The sequence below is a fragment of the Heterodontus francisci genome, chromosome 38 (genome assembly GCF_036365525.1).
Source record: "Heterodontus francisci isolate sHetFra1 chromosome 38, sHetFra1.hap1, whole genome shotgun sequence".
NCBI classification, from domain to species: domain Eukaryota; kingdom Metazoa; phylum Chordata; class Chondrichthyes; order Heterodontiformes; family Heterodontidae; genus Heterodontus; species Heterodontus francisci.
In genome coordinates this window covers 22,538,137-22,563,737 of record NC_090408.1, presented here as the reverse complement: position 1 = coordinate 22,563,737, position 25,601 = coordinate 22,538,137, and the positions used below count along the sequence as shown (strand labels likewise).

The 25,601-nt window shown below is 39.0% G+C and overlaps 1 protein-coding gene across 1 annotated transcript in view; it reads left to right on the top strand.

The window, feature by feature from the left end:
• The window catches only part of lrrc28 (leucine rich repeat containing 28), a 91,813-nt gene that overhangs the window by 41,554 nt on the left and 24,658 nt on the right, over positions 1–25,601 (top strand). The window contains exons 6-7 of the mRNA XM_068017800.1: positions 13,212–13,418; positions 22,992–23,094. Coding sequence (XP_067873901.1) covers positions 13,212–13,418; positions 22,992–23,094 — 310 coding nt within the window. The remainder of the gene's footprint in view (positions 1–13,211; positions 13,419–22,991; positions 23,095–25,601) is intronic.

Genomic DNA, 25,601 nt, shown 5'->3' with positions numbered 1-25,601 from the left:
TTCTGTTTTGCCTTTCTAGGTTGCTGTGAAATTTTTGTATTTGCTAAATTTCTGAGCGATCCGAATGTTGGGTACAATTGTACCAACTTTTAACTAAATACTTTTTCAGTTTCTTTGGAAGCACACTTCTTGCTTGTGAAGGTTATCAATTGACTGATCTGCATTGAATTGTGAGGCCTTCAAACTCAAAATGGCCTGTTTATTTCAGCTGGCTGTATGAAGAGTCACAAGGACCTTGCTCACAGAAGAAACAATGTTCTACTGAATGTGAGAGAAAATGTATTGAAAACAAATTACACAGCTTTTCTCTGTTCTTGACATGAGCTACATTGAACAGAGATTGTGGTTTCTCTTGGGGCCAGAGAGGGAGAGAAGGATGAGGATACACTCATGCTAGTATGTTTTCTACCATTTTGTGGCAAAGTGAGAAGACTGACAGTCTCCCTTCTGGACTGTAAAGATGCCGAGGACATTCAATTACAGGGATAAAAGGAAGAACCTGCCCTAAAATTTTATTTTTCTAGTTTTCTAATCATTCGACTGTCAGCATGTTCATCCTATGATGTCATACAAAGGAGACCCTCAAATAAATTATTTTGTTTATTAACTGAAATGTAGTGTAGTAGGGACAGAGAATTGTGAAGATTGATTTTGTTTTAAAAAGGAAATGATTGGATCATTGTATTTATTTTGTTCAAATTAGTGATCTGTCATTTAAAGGGATTATGTTAGGTGTTTTGGCATTTCAAAAAGAAATGTAGTCCCCCATCAATACAAAATGCTTCTTGGTTCATTTGGTAGAAAAATGTTTATGTACTTTCATCCTTCAAAAGCTTGACGTTGAACTAGTCATGATTAATGTGACTGGAATCACATTTGGCACTGAGTATTTTCTGAAATGTTATAAAGTGCTTAGTATTTGACCGCATGATACTGCAGCCTTCAATTAGTGCTGTTTATAAGAAAAAGAATCACCAATGGTATCTCCTTTTTTGGAAAATTAATAAAAGGGATTAAGGTAGACAGGGTTTAGACGAAGAGAATAAAAGTGGAAAAAGGCTCTGGAGTTTCCTCCTCAAACTTGCTTTAAGTTGCTTCCTAATACCTCACCTGTCCAAATATCTCTAGCTCGATGTCAAATTTTGTCTGATACTTCTGTGAAGTGCCTTGCGATGTTTACTACATTAGAGGCGCTTGATAAATACAAGTTTTTTCTTCGCTTAAATCTCTGAAACTGGATCACGGTATCATGCAGGACCCAATGGAAGGTTATTTTAGCTGACTTCGCATATTGGTGTTTGCAGTCAAATGATTGCAGTGCCTGTGGTCTAATCTCTGCTGGCTAATAATCTAAAATGCACAATCCAATTAACACCTAGATAGTTAAATGACTGCAATGTAGGTTACCACAGGTTTTGGTGTATATATACATACAAGCCTGGGGTGGGGTGGGGGGGGTGAATTTCCACATTTCCTGGCATTAAACCATAATAAACTCATATTTCTGAAGGCATTTCTTTACTGCAAAGAAAGTTAATTTTGTTGGTTAGGAAGAGGCATTTGAACCCTTTTAAAGTAAAGATTGTTCCTTTGAGCACATTATAAGCATAATAACATTTAAGAAAAATACCCAAAAAATTATAGCCATGTTAGATGGATTGAGAGTTTGGAGAGAAGGACTGCATTTTGGATGAGTTTGTTGAAAATTACTTCTGTGTTCTCTGGGTGCAGAAGATATAACATAAAGAACCGGTAGGGTTGCAGAAGCTTTGGCCAGACTCTGAAAACATAGAAATGCAGGAAGGATTTTAAGTCAAGTGAGGTTACCCATTGAATGAACAAAGGTAGCGTATTCAAAAGGTAGTACATCGAAAAGCCAAGTTACACTGATTGAGTTCAATCGGATTCAGTCATTCTATATGTTCACTTGCTGTAAATGAAAGCAGCTTATTGATTTGTATATGACCTCACCTTATCCAGTGTTTTCTCAGCCTGCCTTCAGATGAATTGAAGGAGCACACTTCCTAAAAACATTATTTCCAGATCATATTTTCTGATGGTGTGAATGGCGCTACATAAATGCAAGTTTATTCGTTCATTTCTTTTCATGCTTTCATCTTGAACAAAGTGTTTTCTTATTACAAAATCAGTAAATTACAGGTCACTCCCATGAGAATGTCATTTCTTTCTATTCTGTGTTTGCATTTAGATACGTGGTTACGACTGAGGCGGGAGGAGTGGACTGTTTATTCTACTTCCACTTATGCACATGTCACAACATATATTTAAATTTTTTCCCACTCACCGATACGGTCAACCATAGACTCTCTTTTTATCTCAGAATAAAACACACCAACCAGGTTTCTTTTATAATAAACTGATAATTTTGTTTATTAAACAAGTCTTAACCAGTAACGAAGCAAAACATAAACACGAAGATCGAAATATAAAAGGTCCTTATTTACCTCGCACGTCCGCACGCGCACACATTGGTTAACCGACAAAATAGAGATTAACTCTTTAGAGCTCTAGCACAATAAAACCAAAAAGAATACGTTGGCCAAAATACTTGTTAACGCTTGAAGAAAAAAAGCAAAGATATGAAAAGATGTCAGATGTCCTTTTTGGTTTGGCATCCCAAATACGTTCAGACGGCTGTCACTGGGATCTTCCTAGAACAGTTCTTGACAGGCGACGTTGAAGATTAGTTAGAGCAGGCTTTCCAAGGAAATTGCAGTAATGGGTTTCAGGCAGTTTCTTACACTTGCTTTTTCACTTCATGAAATGGTAAACTGGCAGGCTTTTTCAAAGAGCTGGAACAGACAGAGGTGGGGTTTGCTATCTTGGCAAGTTTTCTCCAACTGTCTTTTAAAACCCATTGTCCATATCCCAACTCAATGTCCAAAGCAAAATCAAAAACAATGTCACAAGAATCAAGCCTCTTGACGCTTATAAATCTTGACCTGTCACTTCTTTGTAAACATCTTTTCACAAGTCAGAAACAACCCTGCTGGGTAATTATTTGAAAACAGGTTCCTTCCAGTCACTATTTACAATCCAGACCTCTCAATGACCCTTGTCTCCCCCTCCCTCCTCCCTCTCTCTCCCCCTCCCTCCTGCTTCTCGCTCCCCCTCCCTCTCGCCCCCCTCCTTCCTCCCTCACGCCCCCCTCCTTCCTCCCTCACGCCCCCCCCCCCCCCCCTTCACCTCCCCTCCTCCCTCTCGCCCCCCCGGCTCCTCTCGCCCCCTCCCTCCTCTCTCTTACCCCCCTTCCTCTCGCTCCTCCCTCCCGCTCTCTTCCCCTCCCCCCCGCTCTCTTCCCCTCCCCCCGCTCGCTCCCCCCTCCCTCTTTCTCTCTCTCTCTCCCCCATCCCTCTTTCTCTTTTTTAAAAAAAACCTAAAGGCCAACAAATCCCCAGGACCTCATGGCCTACATCCTAGGGTTCTAAGAGAGGTGGATGCGCCGATTATAATTTTCCAAAATTCCCTAGATTCTAGAACATTCCCAGTGGATTAGAAGTTAGCAAATGGAACACTGCTGTTCAAGAAAGGAGGGAGCAAAAACAAGGAAATACAGGCCAGTTAGCCTGCTGCGAGTCGTCTGGAAAATGCTGGAATCTATTATTAAGGATGTTTGAATAGTGCACTTAAATCATAGTATGAGCAGAGAGAGCCAGCATGATTTTACTGAAGGGAAATGGTGTTTGACAAATTTATTAGAGTTTTTTCAGGATGTAACTAGTAGGGTAGATAAAGGGGCGTCAGTAGATATAGTATACTTGGATTTCCAAAAGGCATTTGATAAGGCGCCTCACAAAAGGCTAGTACATAAAGTAGGGCTCATGGAGTTGGGAGTAATATATTACCATGGATAGAGGATTGGTTAATGGACAAGAAGCAGAGAGCAGGGATAAAAGGGTCATTTTGAAGTTGGCAGACTGTGACAAGTAGAGTGCCGCATGGAATCGTGCAGGGGCCTCAGCTGTTTACAATCTATATTAATGACTTAGACAAAGAGACTGAGAGTCATGTATCCAGTTTTGAAGCCGATACAAAGCTAGGTGGGAATGTAAGCTGTGAGGAGGACACAAAGAGGCTGCAAAGAGATATAGACAGGTTAAGTAAATGAGCAACAAGGTGCCAGATGGCATATAATGTGGAGAAGCGTGAGGTTATTCACTTCGGCAGTAAGAATGGAAAAGCAGAATATTTTTTTAAAAGGCGTGAAATTTGTAAATGTTAATATTCAGAGAGACTTGGGTTTACTCATACAAAGAACACAAAGTTAACATGCATGTACGCAAGCAGTTAGGAAGGCAAATGGCCTTTATTGCAAGAGGGTTGGAGCACAAGAATAAGGAAGTCTTGCTACATTTGTACATGGCTTTGATAAGACCACACCTAGAGTACTATGCGCAGTTTTGGTCTCCATATTTAAGGAAGGTTCTACTGGCATGGGGGACGGTACAGTGACGATTTACTAGATTGGTTCCTGGTATGAAAGGGTTGTGCTATGATGAGAGGCTGTGTAAATTGGGCCAATACTCTGGAGTTTAGAAGAATGAGAAATGATCTCATTGAAACAAGGTTCTGAAGGGGCTTGACAGGGTAGACACAGATGTTGTTTCCCCTGGCTGGGGAATCTAGACCACAGGCACAGTCTCAGGATAGGGGGTCGATCATTTAGGACTGAAATGAAGAGAAAATTCTTCATTCAAAGGGTTGTGAATCTTTGACATTCTCTACCCCAGAGGGTTGTGGATACTCCATCATTGAGTATATTTAAGGCTGAGAGAGATTTTTGGTGTCTCGGGGAATCAAGTGATATAGGGAGTGGGTGGAAAAGTGGAGTTGAGGCAGATGAGCTATGATCGTGTTGAATGGTGGAGCAGGCTTGAGGAACCGAATGGTCATCTCCTCCACCTACTTCTTCGTTCTCAGTAGAGCTTGTGAGGTTACAATACAGAGGACAATAAATACCTCGGTGAAAATGCAGCAATTCAATGAGGAGGTGCTACCTATATGTGTGATCTCATTGGATATTAATAATGACAGATTTTCAGCAGTACAACATAGCTCTTTTTCGCACATGACAAGGAGTGTGTATTTACAACTCTTAGATTAATTTGTACAGCTTCACGCATGTATATGGTGAGGAAGTAGCCCGCATATGTATCAATTTTTTAAAATCCTTAAAATCAATTAATTAAATAGTATTTTAAATGCACGAGAATAATTCCAGATGTTGCTTTTCATCTCTACTGCTCTCAAAATATAGTTTAAGCTTAGAATTTCCTACCAGCAATATGCACTGTGAATGATTGACCAAAACTCTTCAGACTCGCGAGTGTGCTTTTATTTTGGCTGGGATGCAAAAGCCAATGTCCTAAAAGTTTTCACTGTGCGGGTGGGGTGGGTGGGGGTAGAAACTGCCCTGTTTCTAACACTATGTCAAAGTATTTTGTTCCTACATTTTATTAAAAGACAAAATATCTGCATATTTGACATACTGCAACACAAATTAAATTGCCATTGCACACTCCACTAATATAGTACTTAGAGAACCGTACTGGATCCTGACATCTGTTCAACAACAGAGATGGAACCGCAATTGTGTTTTTTGTTTTTCATCTTTGAGCAGTGTTGCCATAGGAACTTCTGCAAAGTCGGAAGTTAGCTGGTGCAAAAATATTTTTGCTAAGAGTATGCACAGTTTAATTTCAGAAACACTTAACATTTGCCAATCAACTCCAATTAAAATTAGGCTTGCGTATATCCTGCCAAAACATCCACTATGATTGTGCAGTGCATCACTTCCCCAAAAGTTACCTCAACAGTCACTCTCCTGCATCCAGCTCCTCCACCCTTCACACCCCCACCTCCTCTATCCTAGTTCAAGAGACTATCCTATCCAACTTGCATCGTCTCTCATCCAAACCTCAGTTGAAGCTGGCACTCCTCCCTCCCTCCTTTTCCTCAATTCAGCTGGATGCTGTTTTCTTTTTCACCTCTAGTCACAACTTATTTCAACTTTGTAATCTTCTGTGACCTTTCTGTTCAAGCTAGCTCTGCTTTGCCTTCCAACATCCTTACTTGAAGCTTCTCCACAACCACTGCCGCCTCCACCCCATCACAAACCTCTGCTCCCAGTTACTTCCTCCTCACTTTTCCCCCCCATTGTCAATTTCCCCTTTATATTCCCCCTCTGCTGACTTTCATTCACCACTCCCTCTCTCCATTGCTATTCATTCCCTCTTCTCCCTCTTTCCTTTTCCTTTCTCTTTCCACTCAATGCCACTGTGCCCTAGCCCTGCTGCTACTGGAAGTGATTCCAACCATTGCATACTGTAGATGGGAACTGTCGTATGAATACCTACTTTTATAATGATGGAATCACTTCATTAGCAGCATTGGTGGAATGAGTAGTGAAGGGAAGAGGGGCCTTGTCCATTCACGCAGCACAGTTTCATAAATAGCAAGGAGAGGAATGACCAGTTACTGTGTTTTTGGTGGTTGAGGGATAAATGTTTGCTTTTGGTAAGGAAAAATTTGAAAATAATTTCACTAAGTTTCGCATCCGCATAAGGTTGCTTTGGTTTCACACTGATTCTGCATCAGTGGCTGAATAAAAAATGCAGAGTATTAAACAGAGAACGACTGCATAATTCTGAGGTGCAGTAGGATCCAGGTGTTCTAGTGCATGAATCACAAAAAGTTAGTTTGCAGGTACAGCAAATCACAAAGAAGGCTAATGGAATGCTATCCTTTATTATTAGACGAATTGAAAATAAAAGTAAGGATGTTATGCTTCTGTTATACAGGGCATTGGTGAACGACATCTCTAATACTGTGTGCAGCTTTGGTCTCCTTATTTAAGGAAGGATGGAAATGCGTTGGAGGCAGTTCAGAGTACTAGATTGATATCTGGAATGAGCAGGTTGTCTTATGATGAAAGGCTGGACAGAGAGGGCTTGTTTTCACTGAGTTTAGAAGAGTGAGAGGAGACTTGATTGAAGTATGTAAGATCCTGAATGGTCTTGACAAGGTGCATGTGGAAAGGATGTTTTCTCTTGTGGGTGAGTCCAGAACTAGTGGGCACTGTTTTAAAATTAGGGTTCGCCCTTTTAGGACTGAGATGAGGAGACATTTTTTCTGAGGGTTGTGCAACTTTAAAATTCTCTGCCTCAGAAGGTGGTGGAGGCAGGCTCATTGAAACATTTAAAGCGGAATTACATAGATTCTTGTTAGACGGGAATCGAGGATTATCGGGTAGATGGGAATGTGGAATTTGAAATGCAAGCAGATCAGCCATGATCTTATTGAATGGTGGAGCAGGCTCGAGGGTTGAATGGCCTACTTCTGCTCCTAGTTCGTATGTGTGTAAATTGGTTGTCAAGGGTTGAACTAACTCTGAAGCCAAGCTGAATGGGATTAATTCCCCCTGATCTATGCTCTGCTGTCAGCTCTGACTCTGAATTGCAGCTGCATTTACACTCTGGCAGCATTGGTGTAAAAAGAAACTGCTTTGCATCAATGCTGCAATTATATTGTGAATGCACATACTGTTGTGTGTAAATTGATTACAGATCATATCCATTCACAGTTACAAAGGCACATTACTTTGTATAGAAGGGAGCAGAATTGCTGTGCCCCATTTGTTTGTTTCAACTCGATTCTTCATAAAATGCTGCAGATAAAATCGTCGTTTACAGAGGGACATAGGAGCAGGTGTAGGCCATTCAGCCTATCGAGCCTGCTCTGCCATTCAGTATTATCATGGCTGATCATCTGCTTCAATGTCTTTTCCCACATTATCTCCATATACCTTTGTGTCATTGGTATTTAAAAATCTGTTAATCTCGGCTTTAAACATACTGAATATACGCAATGACTGAACTTGCACAGCCCTCTGGGGTAGAGAATTCACAAAGATCCAAACATTTCTCTTCATCTTGGTCCTAAATGGCTTCCCCCTTATTTTGAAATTGTGTCCCCTGGTTTTAGACTCTCCAACCAGGGGAAATAGCTGACCTGCATCTACCCTGTCTGTCCTTTTAAGTATTTTGTAGATTTCAATGAGATCACCTCTCATTCTTTGAAACCGGAGAATGCAGGCCCAGTTTCCCCAATCCCTCTTCATTGGACAGTCCCGCCATCCTGGGAACAAGTCTGGTGAACCTTCATTGCATTCCCTCTGGCAATAATATCCTCCCTAAGGTAAGGGGACCAAACCTGCACACACTACTCCAGGTGCAATCTAACCAAGGTTCTATACAATTGAAGCAAGACTTCACTACTCCTGTACTCACATCCTCTTGCGATAAAGGCTAACATACCATTTGCCTTTCTAATTTCTTGCTGCACCTGCATGTTCGCTTTCAGAAATAAGAAATACTCCAATAAGAATGTTCCTGCTGCCAAAGTGGATAACCTCATATTTTTCTAGATTCCATCTGCCATGTTCTTCCCCACTCACCCAGTCTGTCCAAATCCCCTTGAAGCCGCTTTGCATCTTCCTCACAACACACATTCCCACCTAATTTGTGTCATCCGTGAACTTGGAAATATTACTTTTAGTCCCCACATCCAAATCATTGATCTATATTGTGAACAGCTGGGGCCCAAGCACTGATCCTTGCGGTACCCCACTAATCATAGCCTGCCAATGCGCGAATGACCAATTTATTCCTGCTGTCTGTTTTCTGCCCGTTAACCAATCCTTAATCTATGCCCGTATATTACCTCCTATCCCATGTGCTTTAATTTTGCTAACCAATCTCCTGTGGGGGACTTTTATCAAAAGCCTTCTGAAAATTCAAATATACCACGTCACTGACTTCCCTTTATCAATTCTGTTCGTAACATCCTCAAAAAACTCCAACAGCTTCGTCAAACATGATTTCCTATTCACAAATCCATGTTGACTATGCCCAATCAGATCATTATTAGCCAAGTGTCCATTTATCACATCCTTTAGAATAGATTCTAGCACTTTCCCTACTACTGATGTAAGGCTAACGGGTCTATAGTTCCCTGTTTTCTTTCTCCCTCCCTTAAATAGTGAGGTGACATTTGCTACCTTCCAATTTGCAGGAACCGTTCCAGAATCTTTAGAATTTGGGAAGATGATCACCAATGCATCCACTATCTCCATAGCTACCTCTTTCAACACTCTGGGATGTAGAATATCAGGTCCCGGGGATTTATCGACCTTCAGCCCCATTAATTTATCCAATACAACCTTCTTAATAATAATTACCTTCAATTCCTCATTTCCCCCTTATCCCTTGGATCTCTAATTCTGGGAGATTTCTTGTATCTTCCTCCGTGAACACAGACACAAAGTAATCATTTAGCTTCTCTACCATTTCTCTATTCCCCATTATAAATTCTCCAGACTGCTTGTCTTAGCCAAACGTTTACTTTTTACGTTCCTGTAGAAGCTTTTACAGTCCGTTTTTATGTTTTTTGCGAGCTTGCATTCATATTCTATTCTCCCTTTCTTTATCAGTTTCTTGGTCCTCCTTTGCTGTATCCTAAAATCCTCCCAATCCTTGGGTTTACTATTATTTCTGGCAACTTTATAGGCCTTTTCTTTTAATCTTATACAATCCTTAACTTCCTTTGTTAGCCACGGTTGACTGCCTTTTCTTCTTGGGTTTTTTGTGCCTTGAAAACTATTATATTTCTTTAAAACTATCCATTGTCTATGTACTGTCATGCCTTTTAATGTATTTTCCCATTCCACCTCAGCCAATTTGCCCCTCATACCTTCATAATTTCCTTTGTTCAAATTTAACACCCTGGCTTCAGATTGAACTACCTCAATTTTAAACATAATGTAAAATTCTATCATATTATGATCACTCATCCCTTAAGGTTCTTTTACAACAAGATTATTAATTAGCCCTTTCTCATTCCATAATACTAGATCTAAAATAGCCTGTTCTCTAGTCGGTTCCTCAACAAATTGCTCTAGAAAACCATTCCTAACACACTCCAGAAACTCATCCTCCTATTAGGTTTACCCAGTCTATATGAAGTTTTAAGTCACCCATTATTACTGTATTACCCATGCTACATGCTTCTCTAATCTCCTGATTAATTATACCAATGTGATGGTCCTGAAGCTGTGGACAGATTTCATTGGGGTAATTAGGGAATAAACACAATATTTTTTTTGTTCTGGATTTTCTTTTAGTTTCAATACCAGTTGTGCATCAAGCAGTCACTGCTATATTTTGGACTTGTGGTATCAGGTGCAGGTATGCTGCCAATTTCACATCACCCCAGGCAGCCATTACTGAGTGCAGCATAACCCACTAGCCACGGTGAAGTTGCCTTTTGAAAGTGTCTAAATATTTTAATGCAAGAAGAGTGTGCAACTTCCACCTGTGCTTTCTTGACATTAAAAATTAGCTGCCAAGGAGCAGAGCTTTGTGCGTTGCATACGTCCAAGCTTCTTTTTGTTAAGTTACATGTGGCCCACAGTCAAGAGTATAATTCCAGTCTGTATGCTGCACATTGCATTCCAAAATGCCTCCTAAAAACTCTACTGTTCATTTTATTACACTTAATAAGTGCTTGTTTGCTTGTAAGCAATTTTTGGCTGTGTTTGCACCTGGCTGCTTACTTTGTGATTTCAGTTTCAAGGAGATTTTGTATATTTTCTGCACTAAAGTATAAGCAAGCTAACCAATTGGATTAGAAGATAGAATTGGTGATCAGCTTCTTTCTTTCCCTTTATCCCCGTGCCTCAATCCTGTTGCCCTGAAATAAATCCTTCTCTTAACGATGTAACAGTGTAGCTTAAGAATGTCTCCACAGTCAACCCACTGCCAGGTTCAGTTTGGCAGTGCAGAAAGGCTCGTGTTCCAGAATTCCCTTGATCTGGCTCAAATTAGCAAACTTAACCATTGGGAGAAACTTCATGTAAACTAAAGTTGAGGTTGGAATTTGGAAGGTTTCGTAGTTGAAATTCTTGCACTGTAGTTTTAAACAGAACTCTTTAGCCATGCTCCCTCCCAAATTAGTGTTTCACTGCAGAATCACATGACTGCCTTCTTGGGAAGGATTACGTCTGTTTTAAAAAATTTATTTGAAATGCCACACAAACTCACCCATAAGTGCTTGTAATGCCATGTTTTTGTTTTAACCTTGCTAATTTTTATATTTATATTTCTGATAATAGGAGGCTGCTCCTACTTTGTATCTAGAATATTTTTAAATTCCATCAACAAAATTCTTTAGTTTGGCAATGCTTAAAAAAGTGTTCCAATTGCTTCATGTTGTGTTTGTAAAATACATGAAAAGATAGGCTTGCTGTGATGCAAACTGACCTTGTTATCCCCTTTTGTGTTTCATGTGATGCATTTTATCCTGTTCTGGTATTCTTCCACCCCACCAGACATCCTGAGAATCATAAACAGACTTCCACTTCTCTTACTTGCAGATTGTCTAGTGAATAGAATAACATCCTTTCACCAATGGTGGATCTGACAGCAAAGGAAATGGGGCCTGACTGTATTTTGCCACCTTTGTTTCACACATATAGCAATCATTTTAATGAATCTGTTTTTTCCCTTTTTCATCATTTCAAATCTGTGTAATATTCCCTAAACTGCAGCACTTCATCTGTCTATTGTTATGCTTCCCATCAGTGAGGACATTGTGTAATTATTTTGTCAAACAAATGATCCTTAGTTGAGAATTTCATTTGTATGTTGCACTAAATTAGTGCAGTGTATTTAATCTCTCCATTGTATTGGAGACATTTGATAAATTATTTCCTTGGGCAAATTAGAATTTTTGTTTAAAACCCCGGAAAGTACTATATCATACTCATTTTTTTTTCCTCCATTACCAACTATTTTCTTAAATCTTCCTTCTTCCTCCCTGCCCCCCGCCACCACCCCCCCCCCCCACCAACAACTGCTTCCAGTACAGAACTTGTGGACTTCCTTGACGCTAAGACATTATGTTCAACTGCCTCTGCTGCTTTTCATCCTCCCCTGAACCTCCTGAGCTATCTCTAGATTCTCCTGTCTCCCCTTGTGGCCCCACTGAGCTCATCTTATCTTGAGGCCTACCTCAGTCATGAGTACTGCCTCCTTCTCCAATGACTCCATTCCCACAAAACTGCTGATTTTTTTTTTCCCAACGATGTACCTTATTCTTAAAATTTCTAAAAAAAAAGCCTCTTAACAGTTCAAATTTGCCATTACATAAAGTACATGAGGTGCCTCACTATACTTGCCATTACAGGTTATATTAACAATGTACATTTACACTGCATGTCAAACATTCTCATGCATACTGCCCGAGGGTATTTTTAACACAAGTTCCAGCCCCTCGCTATACTATGGTGGGAGGGCCTTACATGGTGGCCTTTCCCCATTGAGCCAATGTGGTGGCTGCCCTAAGCTTTAGTGTGCCCCTCAGCACGTATTCATAGACCTTGGAGTGTGCAACACTAGGTCGCTGATAGCACTTTGCACTATAAGACCAGCAAGTTTTGTGCAGACCAAAGTGTATCTTTCACCGAGTTGATGGTCCTCCAATGCCACTATCCTTGCAAACTGCTTGGACTGCTGTATAACTGAAAATGAAGTTTGATATAGAAATGATACCTAATGGTCACGTTCTTAAAATTTTTGTACATTTTATCCTAACTAAAATTTGATTTTACAGAACTGATCACAGCCAAGATTTTATATTTTTACATGTACTTGACTGGAATTGCCCTTGCAATCATAGAATTAAGAGCTTCCAATAAAGCCTTTGTTTTAATTCAACCTGTCCATAATTTCAGAAGTAACCATGTTTAATAGTTTAAAAATATATTTAGTGGCCATTTCATAAAGCAAGATTTTGATTTAAGTCAGGCCTATTTGGATGTGAATTTGTTTCCATGTGTACTGAATTTGAACAGGAATAGAGTTTTTTTTCTGGAAAAGGATGGGTGTAGAAACAATATGCAACTGTATTTTAATAGATGTCAAAATAAGTTCTACATTGTGACTATAAAAATACAGCTGTAAGTGACAACTATAGAAAATTAATGAAACACTTTAACATCCAGTTTTATTCCTGTTTTTTTTTGCTGGAGGGCAGCTTATTACACTTTTCCAAAAGTTGTTAACTATTTCATTGTGAACTATGTAATGCTGTCAGTGTAAATAGTTTGATTGGCTTTTTTTTTTCTTGAACAGAAATTGGAAATCTAAGAGAACTACAGACTCTCGATGTCTCGACCAATTGCTTAACTGCATTGCCGGAGAGTCTTCATTTATGCTTTTCTCTGCAGTATCTGGCAGCTGACCGGAATCGCCTTAAGGATTTGCCCAGACAGCTTTGCATGCTTCCAAACTTGAATGAACTCTCTGTTACCAGCAACAGTTTAAAATGTTTACCACAAGGTGAGCTTCAAGAATTGTTTTGTTATTATGCAATACATGTCAAATTTTGTTTAAGCTTTTTGTGAAGCACCTTGGGAAATTTTGCTACATCATAAATATAATGCAAGTTGTTGAAGCTTATCATCTAATCTTCAATCACGGAAGAATCCAAGGTGACTTTTGCTGCGATTTCACATCTGTTAACTTTTAATTTTTAAGAATTCTTAAATAGTGATTCACCATCTCAACTCCCAAGCTATGATAGAATGATTTAAAACACTTTGCATTTCAAAGTAAAGGGCTAGTATCATGCCAGTAGCAATGCTTATCACCCAGAATACAGTCTACCTCCTATTGTATAGCTTCTGGGAATGTGAGGCAATTTTTTGTGAACTAATGTAAGCAATTCCAGGTGGAACAAACTATTTGTAGTTGGATTCTTCAGCATCATACTCTAATTATCAGGGTGCTCTTTGTATAATAAAAAGCTCATCTTGCATTGAATGCCAGTAAGTTTCCACCAGATCAATGCTGTCCATGCCATGGATTTTTTAAAATTTAGATTACTCTTCATAAAAACAGATTTATATACATGAAGCAGATCTAGGAAAATCTAAAATTGGGCAATTAAATAGCATATTTGAACATTTATTTGGGTAGAGTTTGTATTTTTTTAAATCATGTTGCATTTTCAGAAGCAACTGAGACAAAAGATTACCAGGAAGTTGACCATTTAAAACGTATACTACTTTAATGAGTAGGACTGGATTTTAGTGGTAGCTAGGTAAATGTTACTAAATTTCTTGAACGCGCTTATCTTTCCAATCATTGAACAAAAATCAAATTCTTTGATACGCTATCAATAAAATATTTTGGCCATGTGCTGGATTGAGAAATGAAGTTTTTACAGATTCAAGATGTTCTATTACAAGCTTATGTGATGTACATAGTTTGTAAATTGGCCAGACTTTACACCTTGGGAAGGTTCCTTGGGGAATGATTGCAGTTGTTTAAGAAGAATATAAACTACTTAACTAATTTTCTTTGCCATAAATTCAGTTGTGGGCCGTTGTTTCAGAAATCTTAACTACATATTTTTCAGTTGGGGCGGCACAGTGGTTAGCACTGCAGCTTCAGCTCCAGCGACCTGGGTTCGGTTGTGGGTACTGCCTGTGCGGAGTTTGCAAGTTCTCCCTGTGACCGCGTGGGTTTCCGCCGGGTGCTCGGGTTTCCTCCCACAGCCAAAGACTTGCAGGTTGATAGGTAAATTGGTCATTGTAAATTGCCCCTAGTGTAGGTAGGTGGTGGGAGAATTGAGGGGAGTTGGGGATGTGGTAGGGAATATGGGATTAATGTAGGATTAGTATAAATGGGTGGTTGATGGTCGACACAGACTCGGTGGGCGGAAGGGCCTGTTTCAGTGCTGTATCTCTCTATGACTCCTGTTCCCATGCCAATAATGGAATGATGATGTGGCTTTGCAGCAAGAACAGAAAAATCTGTGTGGAAGGAAGGGTCCCTTGAGTTATGCCTTATGTTGGCATGGCCATGTTTTTTGCCTGTCTCTAGTTGACCTGAGAGGTTGGTGCTGGGCCTTTTCCTTGAATCACTTGAGTCTTGGAGCTGATGGTATTCGCTAGTGAATTACAGAATTATGGCCCTATGTTGAGCATGTCCAGGTCAGGGTGATATGAGGCTTGAGATCCTGCAGGTGATCTGTCTGGGATACCAGGAGGGGGAAATTGGTCTAACAGCAGGCATATGTCATGAGGTGTGAGACTATCCCCTCCAGAGTGGCTTGCTTTGCTTTGGATTCAGGTTGGGCCTTCATTCTGGATTTACATTACTTATTTACTGTTGGGCACAGCAGCAATTGCTTCACAGTTGCTAAACTTGCAGCGTGAATGCACCCTGGTGTCCAAATAGTTACCATACTTTGGTAAAGAATCTTTTTAATTTGAAGTTTTCATTGTATCTCAAAGGCATGAACTCTTGTAAAAGGTGTGTGATGATGTTATACTTAAATACAGTAATAAATGTAATCCTGATTTTATTAATTTAGTCAAGACTATTAGCTGTTTCAGCATAAGCTGATAAAAGTTTCACTTCAATTTACAGCTTATTGTCTAAATAAATTATCCATTGCAGATGGAAATGAGCCATGTCTAAAGTGGTCATCTGTCTCATCATTTCTTTGCCATTTAGCCTGTGAAGTGTGACCAGTTAGTTAATTTGAAAATTATCACATGCACTCCAAGTTTAGTCAATTTTGATTTTTGGTTGTGTACAGGCATTTTAGTTTTACCTGCCAGAAAGCATTCTGCCCTGTATTGTGTAATAGTTAGGAACTTATTTTGTTGCAATCTGAAAGCATTGCTTGAGACTCAGTGCAGCTTAAGTTTTTCCCAACTTATTGATTAATGCTGTTATTATACTCCCTGTCGAAGTCTTAAATTTCCACTGCAGAAATTGATTATCATATTTTACAAAGTACAAAGGTTGAAAATCACGTGTGAATAATTTTTTTTTAAAGTTTGGAAAATTACAAGATATTCAGAGCTTTAGTTCTCCGGAGACAACATTAAAATGTTCAAGAATCTAAGTGATTGGTGTAACATCTCTGCCATTGGCATTTAAGATTTATTCTTTATTATAATCCCACGGCCCCAAAATTGTGTTGTTTTTAGAATGAACAAAGGGATGAACTATGTTCCTCCATTGGGATTTCTAGTGCAGGAAGTAACAAAGGCTTCTTCTGCTCTGATCACGAGTTGTGAAATCTCACCATGTACTGAACCAAAGGTAACTTAGAATGCATGTGATTGCTTGTTAATTGGCCAATGCAGGTACTTTCTGGGAATTCCTTACTGCTTAATGAATTGCAAGACCTGTATAAGAATCTCTCAAAAGCAGCTGTAGCAGAGAAGGAATGGTTTTGTCTTGCTTCCCAAAAGTGCATGAAGTTGATTGACCTGTGTAGCAATTTAAGCCACCAATTGAAATCTGAAGGCTTGCTTCCTCTCCTTGAACACAGATGGGTTGTAGCTGCCAGAAGTAGATCTTAGGCTGTAATGTCTGATTCTCTGGTACTTTTATATGCTCCCTTTATTTTGTCACACTACTATCTGCTTTTCAATGAATATGAAAGGAAGTCATCTGTGGGGGAGGGCAAGATTTTTGCCTTGTTACGGTAGATTATTTCTCTACTCAGGCAGGCATCAAAGTTTGGACTGTTTTAGATTAGGTTTTTGGGGTTTTGAAACAATGTTTCCATTGCCTGGATTGATCCAGGGTTGATTTATAATATGCTCCTGTATGTGTTGTAAAAATGGTAGTAATTTTATGTATGCTATAGAGGAGAAGGAGATTTTCCTTAGTGAGCCAGTACAATAGGAGCTGGACACAGATGAAGAAGATAATTGAGTAAGCAGCTGGACATGACAGTATGGCATAGGGCCACGCTCCAGGATTAGTATGTTTCTTTCACTCATTGAATTATAAGCATGGTATAGTGCAACACAACCAAGAGACAATATAACAGAGCAGATACTAACAGTAACATACTGTTCTCCATCCTCATTACATCTTTATTTTCCACAGTTGCCTATTATTCAAGCATTTGCATGCCCTACCTAATTCCAAAACCACCTCCACATTTTACCGAACTTCGGAATCCCTAATAGAACAGGAGCAGGTGACTGTTTCACTAACACTTGAGGGTAGTCATCTGAATTGGTAGTACTGAAGAGGTGGTCCTAGGGTTTGATGGTAGTATGTAATTCTTCGGCTTTGCAAAACTGGTGGGGGAAAAATCTGCAGTTTGATAGAACTTGGGGGTAGAATGTAGGCTCTTGCAGCAGCAGGGAAGGGAGGTGAATTTGTAATGAATTTGTACATAAGCTCCCCAGAAATACTGAAGTAAACATTTTTTGATTGCTTCTTATAAAATAAATGTTTTCAGTCACTGACTGTAACCAGGTATTAGACACATGCGCCTGGAATTTCCACAACAGTTTTTCCGATCTCCCTCTGTAACTTCAGCGGGAACTCCAGAGATACAGCATAGATGGTTTTTGCTGTTTCTCTGGAATTTTTGCCAAAGCTATAGTAGGAGATTGGAAACCGCCTGCCCCACCCATAGAAATTCTACCTCATGATTAGTTTACTATACGACTCCCACAGTATAAACTTCTTTGGTCAAAAATGACCTCATTAAACATTCCGACGTTTGTTTTACATTTGCAATCAATCTTTTGCTCCTTACTGAATTTCATCGTGTTACTGGCACACTCTGAATGGCTAGTCTTGATATCAAATCAGGAAAATTTCTAGAATCTTATAGATATACAAGTCCATAGCAATGTTCCCTGTAAGCTCCATGGCCATGCAGCAAGCCTGAAGTTCCTGTGCGACCCAAGTTACCCTGGGTGCGCAGTGGCACAAAAAATTAAAAGGGCCCACACACTTAACCAAATCACCTGCACACTACAAAAAAAAAGAGGAGGTACATTGAGCTACAGTTAATGGTTTATGTTGTATGTTAGATTTTATTGAACAAATAGAGTTTCATGCTTTTCTACTCTACTCCTAAGGGGCCAGACTTGCAAACAAGTGTTGGCACACAGGCACTTGCACTGAATTAAAAAAAAAGGCCTGGATATTAGCTTGAATATGAACCTTTAATTGAATAAAGCTGTTGAAAATCATTTCCCATGTGGGCTTTGAAATCATTTGGAAGAAGAAAGGAAATTAAATTGAGTAGCAGCATGAGGGAACAGTGTCTTCCTGTTGTACACTGGGAGAATAATCTTGATGCATGCTGGAAAATTCTGCATTTTGTCCATACTCAGATTGTAACATCCAAAGAATTACTGACAGAGGGACATCTATGGGAAAAGCCTCCATTCTTTTGAGTGGCTGAAGTCTTGCAGCGCAGCCCTTATCACAAATACTGTAAAGACGGGAAAGAAAATGTTAGAGATGACTTTAATCCTGTTGCGAAGTATCTAAATTTTTAATACTATTATGTTCAAAACCTTAATTTGAGCCCTTAGTTAACAGGTTGAGGCAGAAAATGACAGGTGAAAAGAATGGCCAAAGATTTTACTCTATTTAGTTGAGTTTCAGGTTTGGAAAGTTGAGACTGAATAATTTTATTTTAGCCAGTTAAAAGTGTGACATCAGAGGGCAGCAGATGGAAGTGATTTTTTAGCATTAATAGTTGTAATAGTGTGCACATAATAAATAAATATATATTTAATATAGCGTTTAATTAAATGCCGCAGATTTGTGTACTTATGAGTATTCACAAGGTGGTGAGATGGCAGCAGGTTCACTCTCCGTTAGATTTATTCCCTCCCTGTGAGGATGCACCTGCCATTCACTCTATACCTTCCCACAACAGCACGGAATGCACCACATGGAGAATGAAAGAACAAATCCACATCCTGTCTCAAAGTAGCACAGAATGTTAGAGCTCCAGCATGCTGTGCCACTGCACCTGCTCATCACGACAAATAATTTTTCTTACACTAAGGCTGCTTCATAATATGAAGACGAAGAAAGATTCAGTGTCTGCAGCCTTGATCCTTACAAGGACCTAGTCACCTGCTCTCCTTAATGTTGTATCTTCAAGTTGCTGTGGCTGTGAACTCAAATCCAGTTTTCTTTGGGTTTGCAATTATTTCCCTTCCACCAAATATTTCAGGACATTTTAACTATAGGCAACAGTTGTCTCACTTGTTTTAAGAAAGGCATCTTTATTTTGTACTTATTAGTTCAACACCCATCCTTTTGTGGGATCCAGACCTAGTGATACTCAAGCCCGCATCTCTGAGGTATCCGTAACATGGCAGTAAGTTACTCTTGAGGAAACTAGTGTGCTTCACAGCATAAGTCAGCTAGAGGCACAAGTGTACTTTAAATTTTAGTTGCGAATTGCTCTATTTGCACAGTTCCTTGAGGCCTATACTGGCCATCATCCAACGCTTAACAGCTTCCTCAGGTCTTTAAATTTTTGCCTCAATCAATTCATGATACTAAAAACTTTCTTCCATCATATCCTATTCCCTGGAGAATAAACTGCTCTTCTAGAAAGTGTGCAAGGTTGATTTTATTTTCCTCTGCTGGAACACTTGTGTATTTGTTTTATTATAGGTATCCTCTTGGGTGTACTACGGATATGAAGATCTAAGCAAATATTGCTTACTGTATTCATTCTGTTTCTCCAGAGGAGAATTCAGTAAAGGAATACGATCTCACCTTTCTCTGCCATTTTTCTTCTTCAGCATCTCCTAGGTCTTAAAATCTTGGAGCAATTGCAACCCAAATTTTAATATGGTTATTGTTCTCACCATTAATACTGCCGCAGCTAGTTTCTAACAAAGTTCCTTGGAGAGGTGTAGCGTTTTTGAGGGCAACGTGCCAGCAATAACTTAAATGACATCAATTGCAATAATGTTGTATTACTTACAGTTTGGTTCTACCCACTAGTAGTTTGTGATTGAGGTGTGAAGTAGTAACTTTGAAGCTGAAATGTGTGTAGATCTTCATTCAGAACAATCCATCAGAGTTTAGCCATTGGAAAATAGCAAAACTATATGAAATTTACTTCCTATGTTGGATGGGTGTGCATTTTTAATTTTTATGCCTTCATAACATATTTTCTTGCATCTGTGTGCATTGAGTCTCATCTGTATCATGACTCTGAAATCAGTGCTCAATTCTTTTCTTCTTAACTAGTTTTTAGTTAAGTTGTTATACTTGTTTTTATCCTTATGATTTTTTTTCTACTTCTAAAATTCTCCAGTCATGTTGTGAAAAGCAGAACTCCCTGATCATAAACCAGCAAAAGAAAGGAAATGCATTAACTATGATTGTTTACCCACCTTTCGAGGTGCAGCCAAAAAATAGAATTTCATTTTCATTGAAAAATCATGAGTTTACCCATAAACTTAGCTTTGACAACTTCTCTTCCACATTTCTCCCCCTCTCTTCTACCCCCACCCCATCATCTTTTTCCGCAAACAGCATGATGCCTTCTGTGGTCCTGAGAATATCCTCTGTAAGCCCTCCCCCTACATATTCCCAGTCAGCCAGTTGATTCCACATATTTTGAGGTCCAATATAAAGACTCCAGTATTAACAACATATACAGATGTGTATAATGTAAAAAAAAACTACAGGGCTGAACTGAATGAGCAAAGTCTCTCCTCTTTTCTCTCTCTCTTCACTCACTCAAATGTAGTGGACAAATAACTATTAAGCAAGTAGGAGAGCAGTTGAGAACCGTGACTAAGTAAGCAATCTTGAAAGAGAGGTACATGCTAAAACTAGGAGTAACCACTCTAATCATAAAAGATATAGAAAGTGTAGTGGGAAAGTTAAAAGGGAGATTAGAAGGACTGAAAAAGAATATGAAAATGGCTATCAAGTCAAATAAAAGGAAATAGTAAGGATTATTTCTAAGCACATTACAGATGAAAAGAATAGAAACGCTAGGACTGCTTGGTGATGGAGTAAAAAGGAGTAGCTGTGGGGCATGAAAATATGCCCAATGGATAAAAGTGAGAATGCAGCTGTGCTAGAGGAGGATGTGAAATAATTATAGAATGAGCAGAAAATGAATTTGTACCACAAATATAGTAGAACATACGGTGGGTAAGTCATTGGCCCCTGATGGTGTACATTGCAGGCTTTTGAAGGAAGTCGGAGAGGAGATAGCAGACCAACTGTTTTTGATTCGAATATGAAAATTGTGTTAAGGATCTGGAAATTAGCCAAAGTGATTTTTAAAATCCAGTGTTGGTGGAAGCAGATAGTACAGCCCAAGTGGTTTTCCAGGTTTCTCAAATTTTAAATGCTAAAATAGCAGACTTCATTAATGTATTTAATAACTAAAGATTCACCTTCCCAATTAACATGAACTTTATTATTGTGATTCTTAGATCCAGAAAAGAACTTGTAGAGTAAATAGTTTAAAGGCCATTTCCTCGATAAAAATGGTAAGGCCCTGGCTAAGAAATCGGAGCAGGTCCTTCTAGAATAAATGCAAGGACGTCCAAATTAAGATTAAAATGATTTAATGTATTTGTCCATGCTGTCTATGGTTCTGATCAAATAATTACTCTATTTTTTGAGACGTTCTGAACTGAATAATCTGATGTGGAGGAAATAGTACAAATTTGCACTATATTGATATACCACTGTGAAAACATTGGTTATTGTGCATTCGATCACGTGATTTGAGGTATCACAAGGGTATCAATGTCTCTTTTATGTACTGCTTCACATCCTGTTTCTGGTAACTTTTTGTTTTATGGGACCATCATGTCTCCCAATGGTTTAATAGCAGCCATTATTTAAAGCGGACCTTCTCCACGATCAAAAGTGATGACAGTTTAATTAAGTTTGCCATTGCAGTGGTGTGTACTTGAAAAATTTAGATACTGTCTGTTTATAACACATTCCAGCTTCTGGAAATGGTAGCTATTATCATACAGACTATATGCTTCTATCTCTACTGTGTGATTGGTCAACTCTGGTGTCATCCCCCACCCCTCTCTTTTGTTTTCTTTCTGAAAATGCCAGTCCTTGATATTAGAAAATATAATGGAGTTCTAGGTTGACATGCCTGATCTCTCCCAAGTCCTATAAGTTGAACTGGGCGACAAATTGTTACCAGAAGGTGAGCAAAAAAACAACACAAATTCTTGTGTTCACTCAGTGAGAGCAATGAATGGAAGAATATGGAATCAAATATTATCACCCCTTCCAATTGACCAAACTCAGGACAGATCTTATTTAAACAGTTTAAAAATGCTGTGATCATCTCCCTCAAAATAAACATCGATCTGGCATTCAGAGTCAACAGTCAAATTCTATTATCTCTTAGTTGGTAATTTATAGGAGCACCAGTCTAACCTTTGAACTGCAAGAGGAGTTTTGAGTGGACATCAGTGCTTTCCTGTATAATGAACAACTGCACCTACAAGTTCCCCTCCAAGCCACACACCATTGGAACTATATCGCCTTCTCTGTCACTGGATCAAAATCCTGGAACTCCCTTCCTAACAGCACTGTTAGTGTACCTACACCCTAAGGACTACCGCGGTTCAAGAAGGCAGCTCATCACCACCTTCTCAAGGGCAATTAGGGATAGGCAATAAATGTCAGCCTAGCCAGTGACACCCACACCCTACATACAAATTTTTTCAAGAAGGAAGCTGCCAAGTGTCTGAAGTGACCATTTTCAATAGCTCTTCGCTGATTTTTGCCCTTTTTTTGGCTATGTTTCTCTGAATTCAATACTATGAGCAAAATAAATCGAGCAACTGAGGGTAATCCCAAGTATGAAAAGCAGCACTGAAATACGACAAATCTTCCTTATGGTTTGCAGAGGGGGAAAAAATTGTAACTGTTTTCCAGCAACCAAATCAAAATGGAAGAGTCATTCAGCAAGTTTCTAGCAATTGTCTAAAAAGATTTAAGTTCACAATGTAACCAGAACTACTCTGGTCAATGAAACTGTTTCTTAACGTGAAATTTCTCCAATGCTAATCTCCTTTGGTCATTGTGTCTGTTTTTTTAAAAAAGACTTGGGGCGTTATCCAGAGTTGCAGTACGTATATGTAGACAACAACCTTCAGTTATATGGACTACCATCTTACCTGTACAACAAAGTTATTGGCCACAGTGGGTAAGAACAATTTGGTGTTTTAATGTTATTAGTCAGATAGTTAACTGATTACTGATGCTACTAAGTGCAAAATGCTATTTTAACAGACTGAAAGCAAATTGTAATTGCCACAGTTCATCAGTAACAGTGCTCACATTCTGTGAAAGCAAGAGTATACCGTGAAGCTGGTATTTAAAAACGATCGGGAGAAAAAAACTTAGGCAGCTATTATCCTCAGCAAGAATAAATTCTGGAGAGTTGGAATATGTATATTTTAAATGTGTAACCTTTCATGGATAACTGTACAAAGTAAAACTGTAGAAACTTAGTTATATTTTCATCTGTGAATTATATGTTCTTCCACAATTTGAAATGTTTAATTATCTGCCAGACATGTAATCTCCTTTGGTGTGTTCGTTCTCCTTTGTGATGTTCACAGAGTAATGGATAGGTATTTTGGGAGTTACAGTATAGTAATATAGGCACGGGATTTAGATGAGGTCATAAGTTATATTACTTGAGCTTGAACATGTGTTGCCTGAGGCTTGGGTTTGTCACTTCCTTTAATTAACTGTTATTTTCCCAGTAGAGAATTGTAAGGCTAAATTTGGTTCTGATAAAATCCTAAAAATCTTGAAAGTGAAAAGATATACAGCCACCCAGTCCTGGAGAGTTAATTCCTGTCTTGTACTTTTTTCTGGTTCCTAGCTGCTAGGATATGGGGAGATTGTTGCCTGTGGAGGATAGCAGGATTATGTAATTCTTTTCTGGCCAAACAACATCTTTGATTTTCAGTTGCCAGATCATGCTGCCTTCATTTTATGTGCTTTTTAAACGTCATTTTTTTTTTAGAGATACAGCACTGAAACAGGCCCTTCGGCCCACCGAGTCTGTGCCGACCATCAACCACCCATTTATACTAATCCTATACTAATTCCATATTCCTACCACATCCCCATCTGTCCCTATATTTCCCTACCACCTACCTATACTAGGGGCAATTTCTAATGGCCAATTTACCTATCAACCTGCAAGTCTTTGGCATGTGGGAGGAAACCGGAGCACCCGGAGGAAACCCACGCAGACACAGGGAGAACTTGCAAACTCCACACAGGCAGTACCCAGAATTGAACCCGGGTCCCTGGAGCTGTGAGGCTGCGGTCATCCAAAGAATAATCTATCTTCATCCTAATATTGAATTCAAAATGATCCTACAGGAAAGCTCCATGTAAACAAAGGCAGTTTCTCGTAGAAATACTTTGTATAAGTTGTGCTGGCATAAGATCTAAAAGTTGAGAGGTAGCTTATAGTGAATATTTTTTAAAAAAGGAATTGCTGGGACTGATATCACTATAGAGATCTGCGCACTGGAAGAAATCTCAGGGATATAACTCTTGAAATGTATGCTTCTCACTTACTTTTTCCCAGATGAGTTAATTATCTGACTCACATTGAGGTGAAAAAGCAAGTGAGTTGTATGCGAACATTAATTTAAAAAAAATCCATAATGCAACATCAAAGTTACATTGTTTTCATTGCACGGGTGATTTATTTTGCTTTCCAAGTATTTTTCAATGGCTTTATGAATCAGATTATTCAGTGGTGAATTAATGTATTAATCTGTTTTCAGTGAGTTTTCAAACTACTGGACTGCAAAACCATCTTTGGCACAAATTAAATAAGTACTTAATTTTTTTATATTGGGCCAAATTTAGCTGCAGAAATAACAGTGAGGCTAACGGCGCTCACTGTTATTCAAGTGTAAATAGGATAGCAGCTTCTGGCAACTGCACATACACAGTTAATTAACCAAGGAAGTCGGGAAGTTGCAGTCCGAGATTCCCTGCTCCTCCAGAAGCTCTGCAAAAATGAAATCCCGAGAGACTCTCCATTGAAATACGTGAAATGGCATGAAGTTGCTATACTTATACACTCGTTGCCCGCTAAACTTGCCAGGAAAAGTTGGGGTTTGTCCATTCCAATGTAAGGAAACTTTTAGCATGGTAAGTCTTAATTTCTGCCAAATAATCCCTCTCACACTGAAAATTAATTAACCGTGGAGTCTCATTTCTTCAGATTTTAATTACTGTTGGAGATTTTGAAAAATAAATTTAAATAAAGCATTTTTAAGCTTTTTTATCTGTCTCAATCCCATTTTTCTTTCCCTCTTTCTCACTTTCTGTACCCGATTTAATACATGAGTTTAAATATTCAATTGGCGTATCCTGCTTCAGACTCTGCACCTCATTAACAATTCTTCAATCTTATTGGATAAGGAGATGCAAATTTGCCAAGTTCACGCAGCTTCCAGATTCCCTGTAGAGGGCGCCATACCATTTTGGCACTCTAATTTACAGCAAGTCAAAGTACAAAATCCCACAAAAGGTCTATTGGTAAGTGTAATGAACGTTTTTAGTGATACAGCACTGAAACAGGCCCTTCGGCCCACCGAGTCTGTGCCGACCATCAACCACCCATTTATACTAATCCTACACTAATCCCATATTCCTACCACATCCCCACCTGTC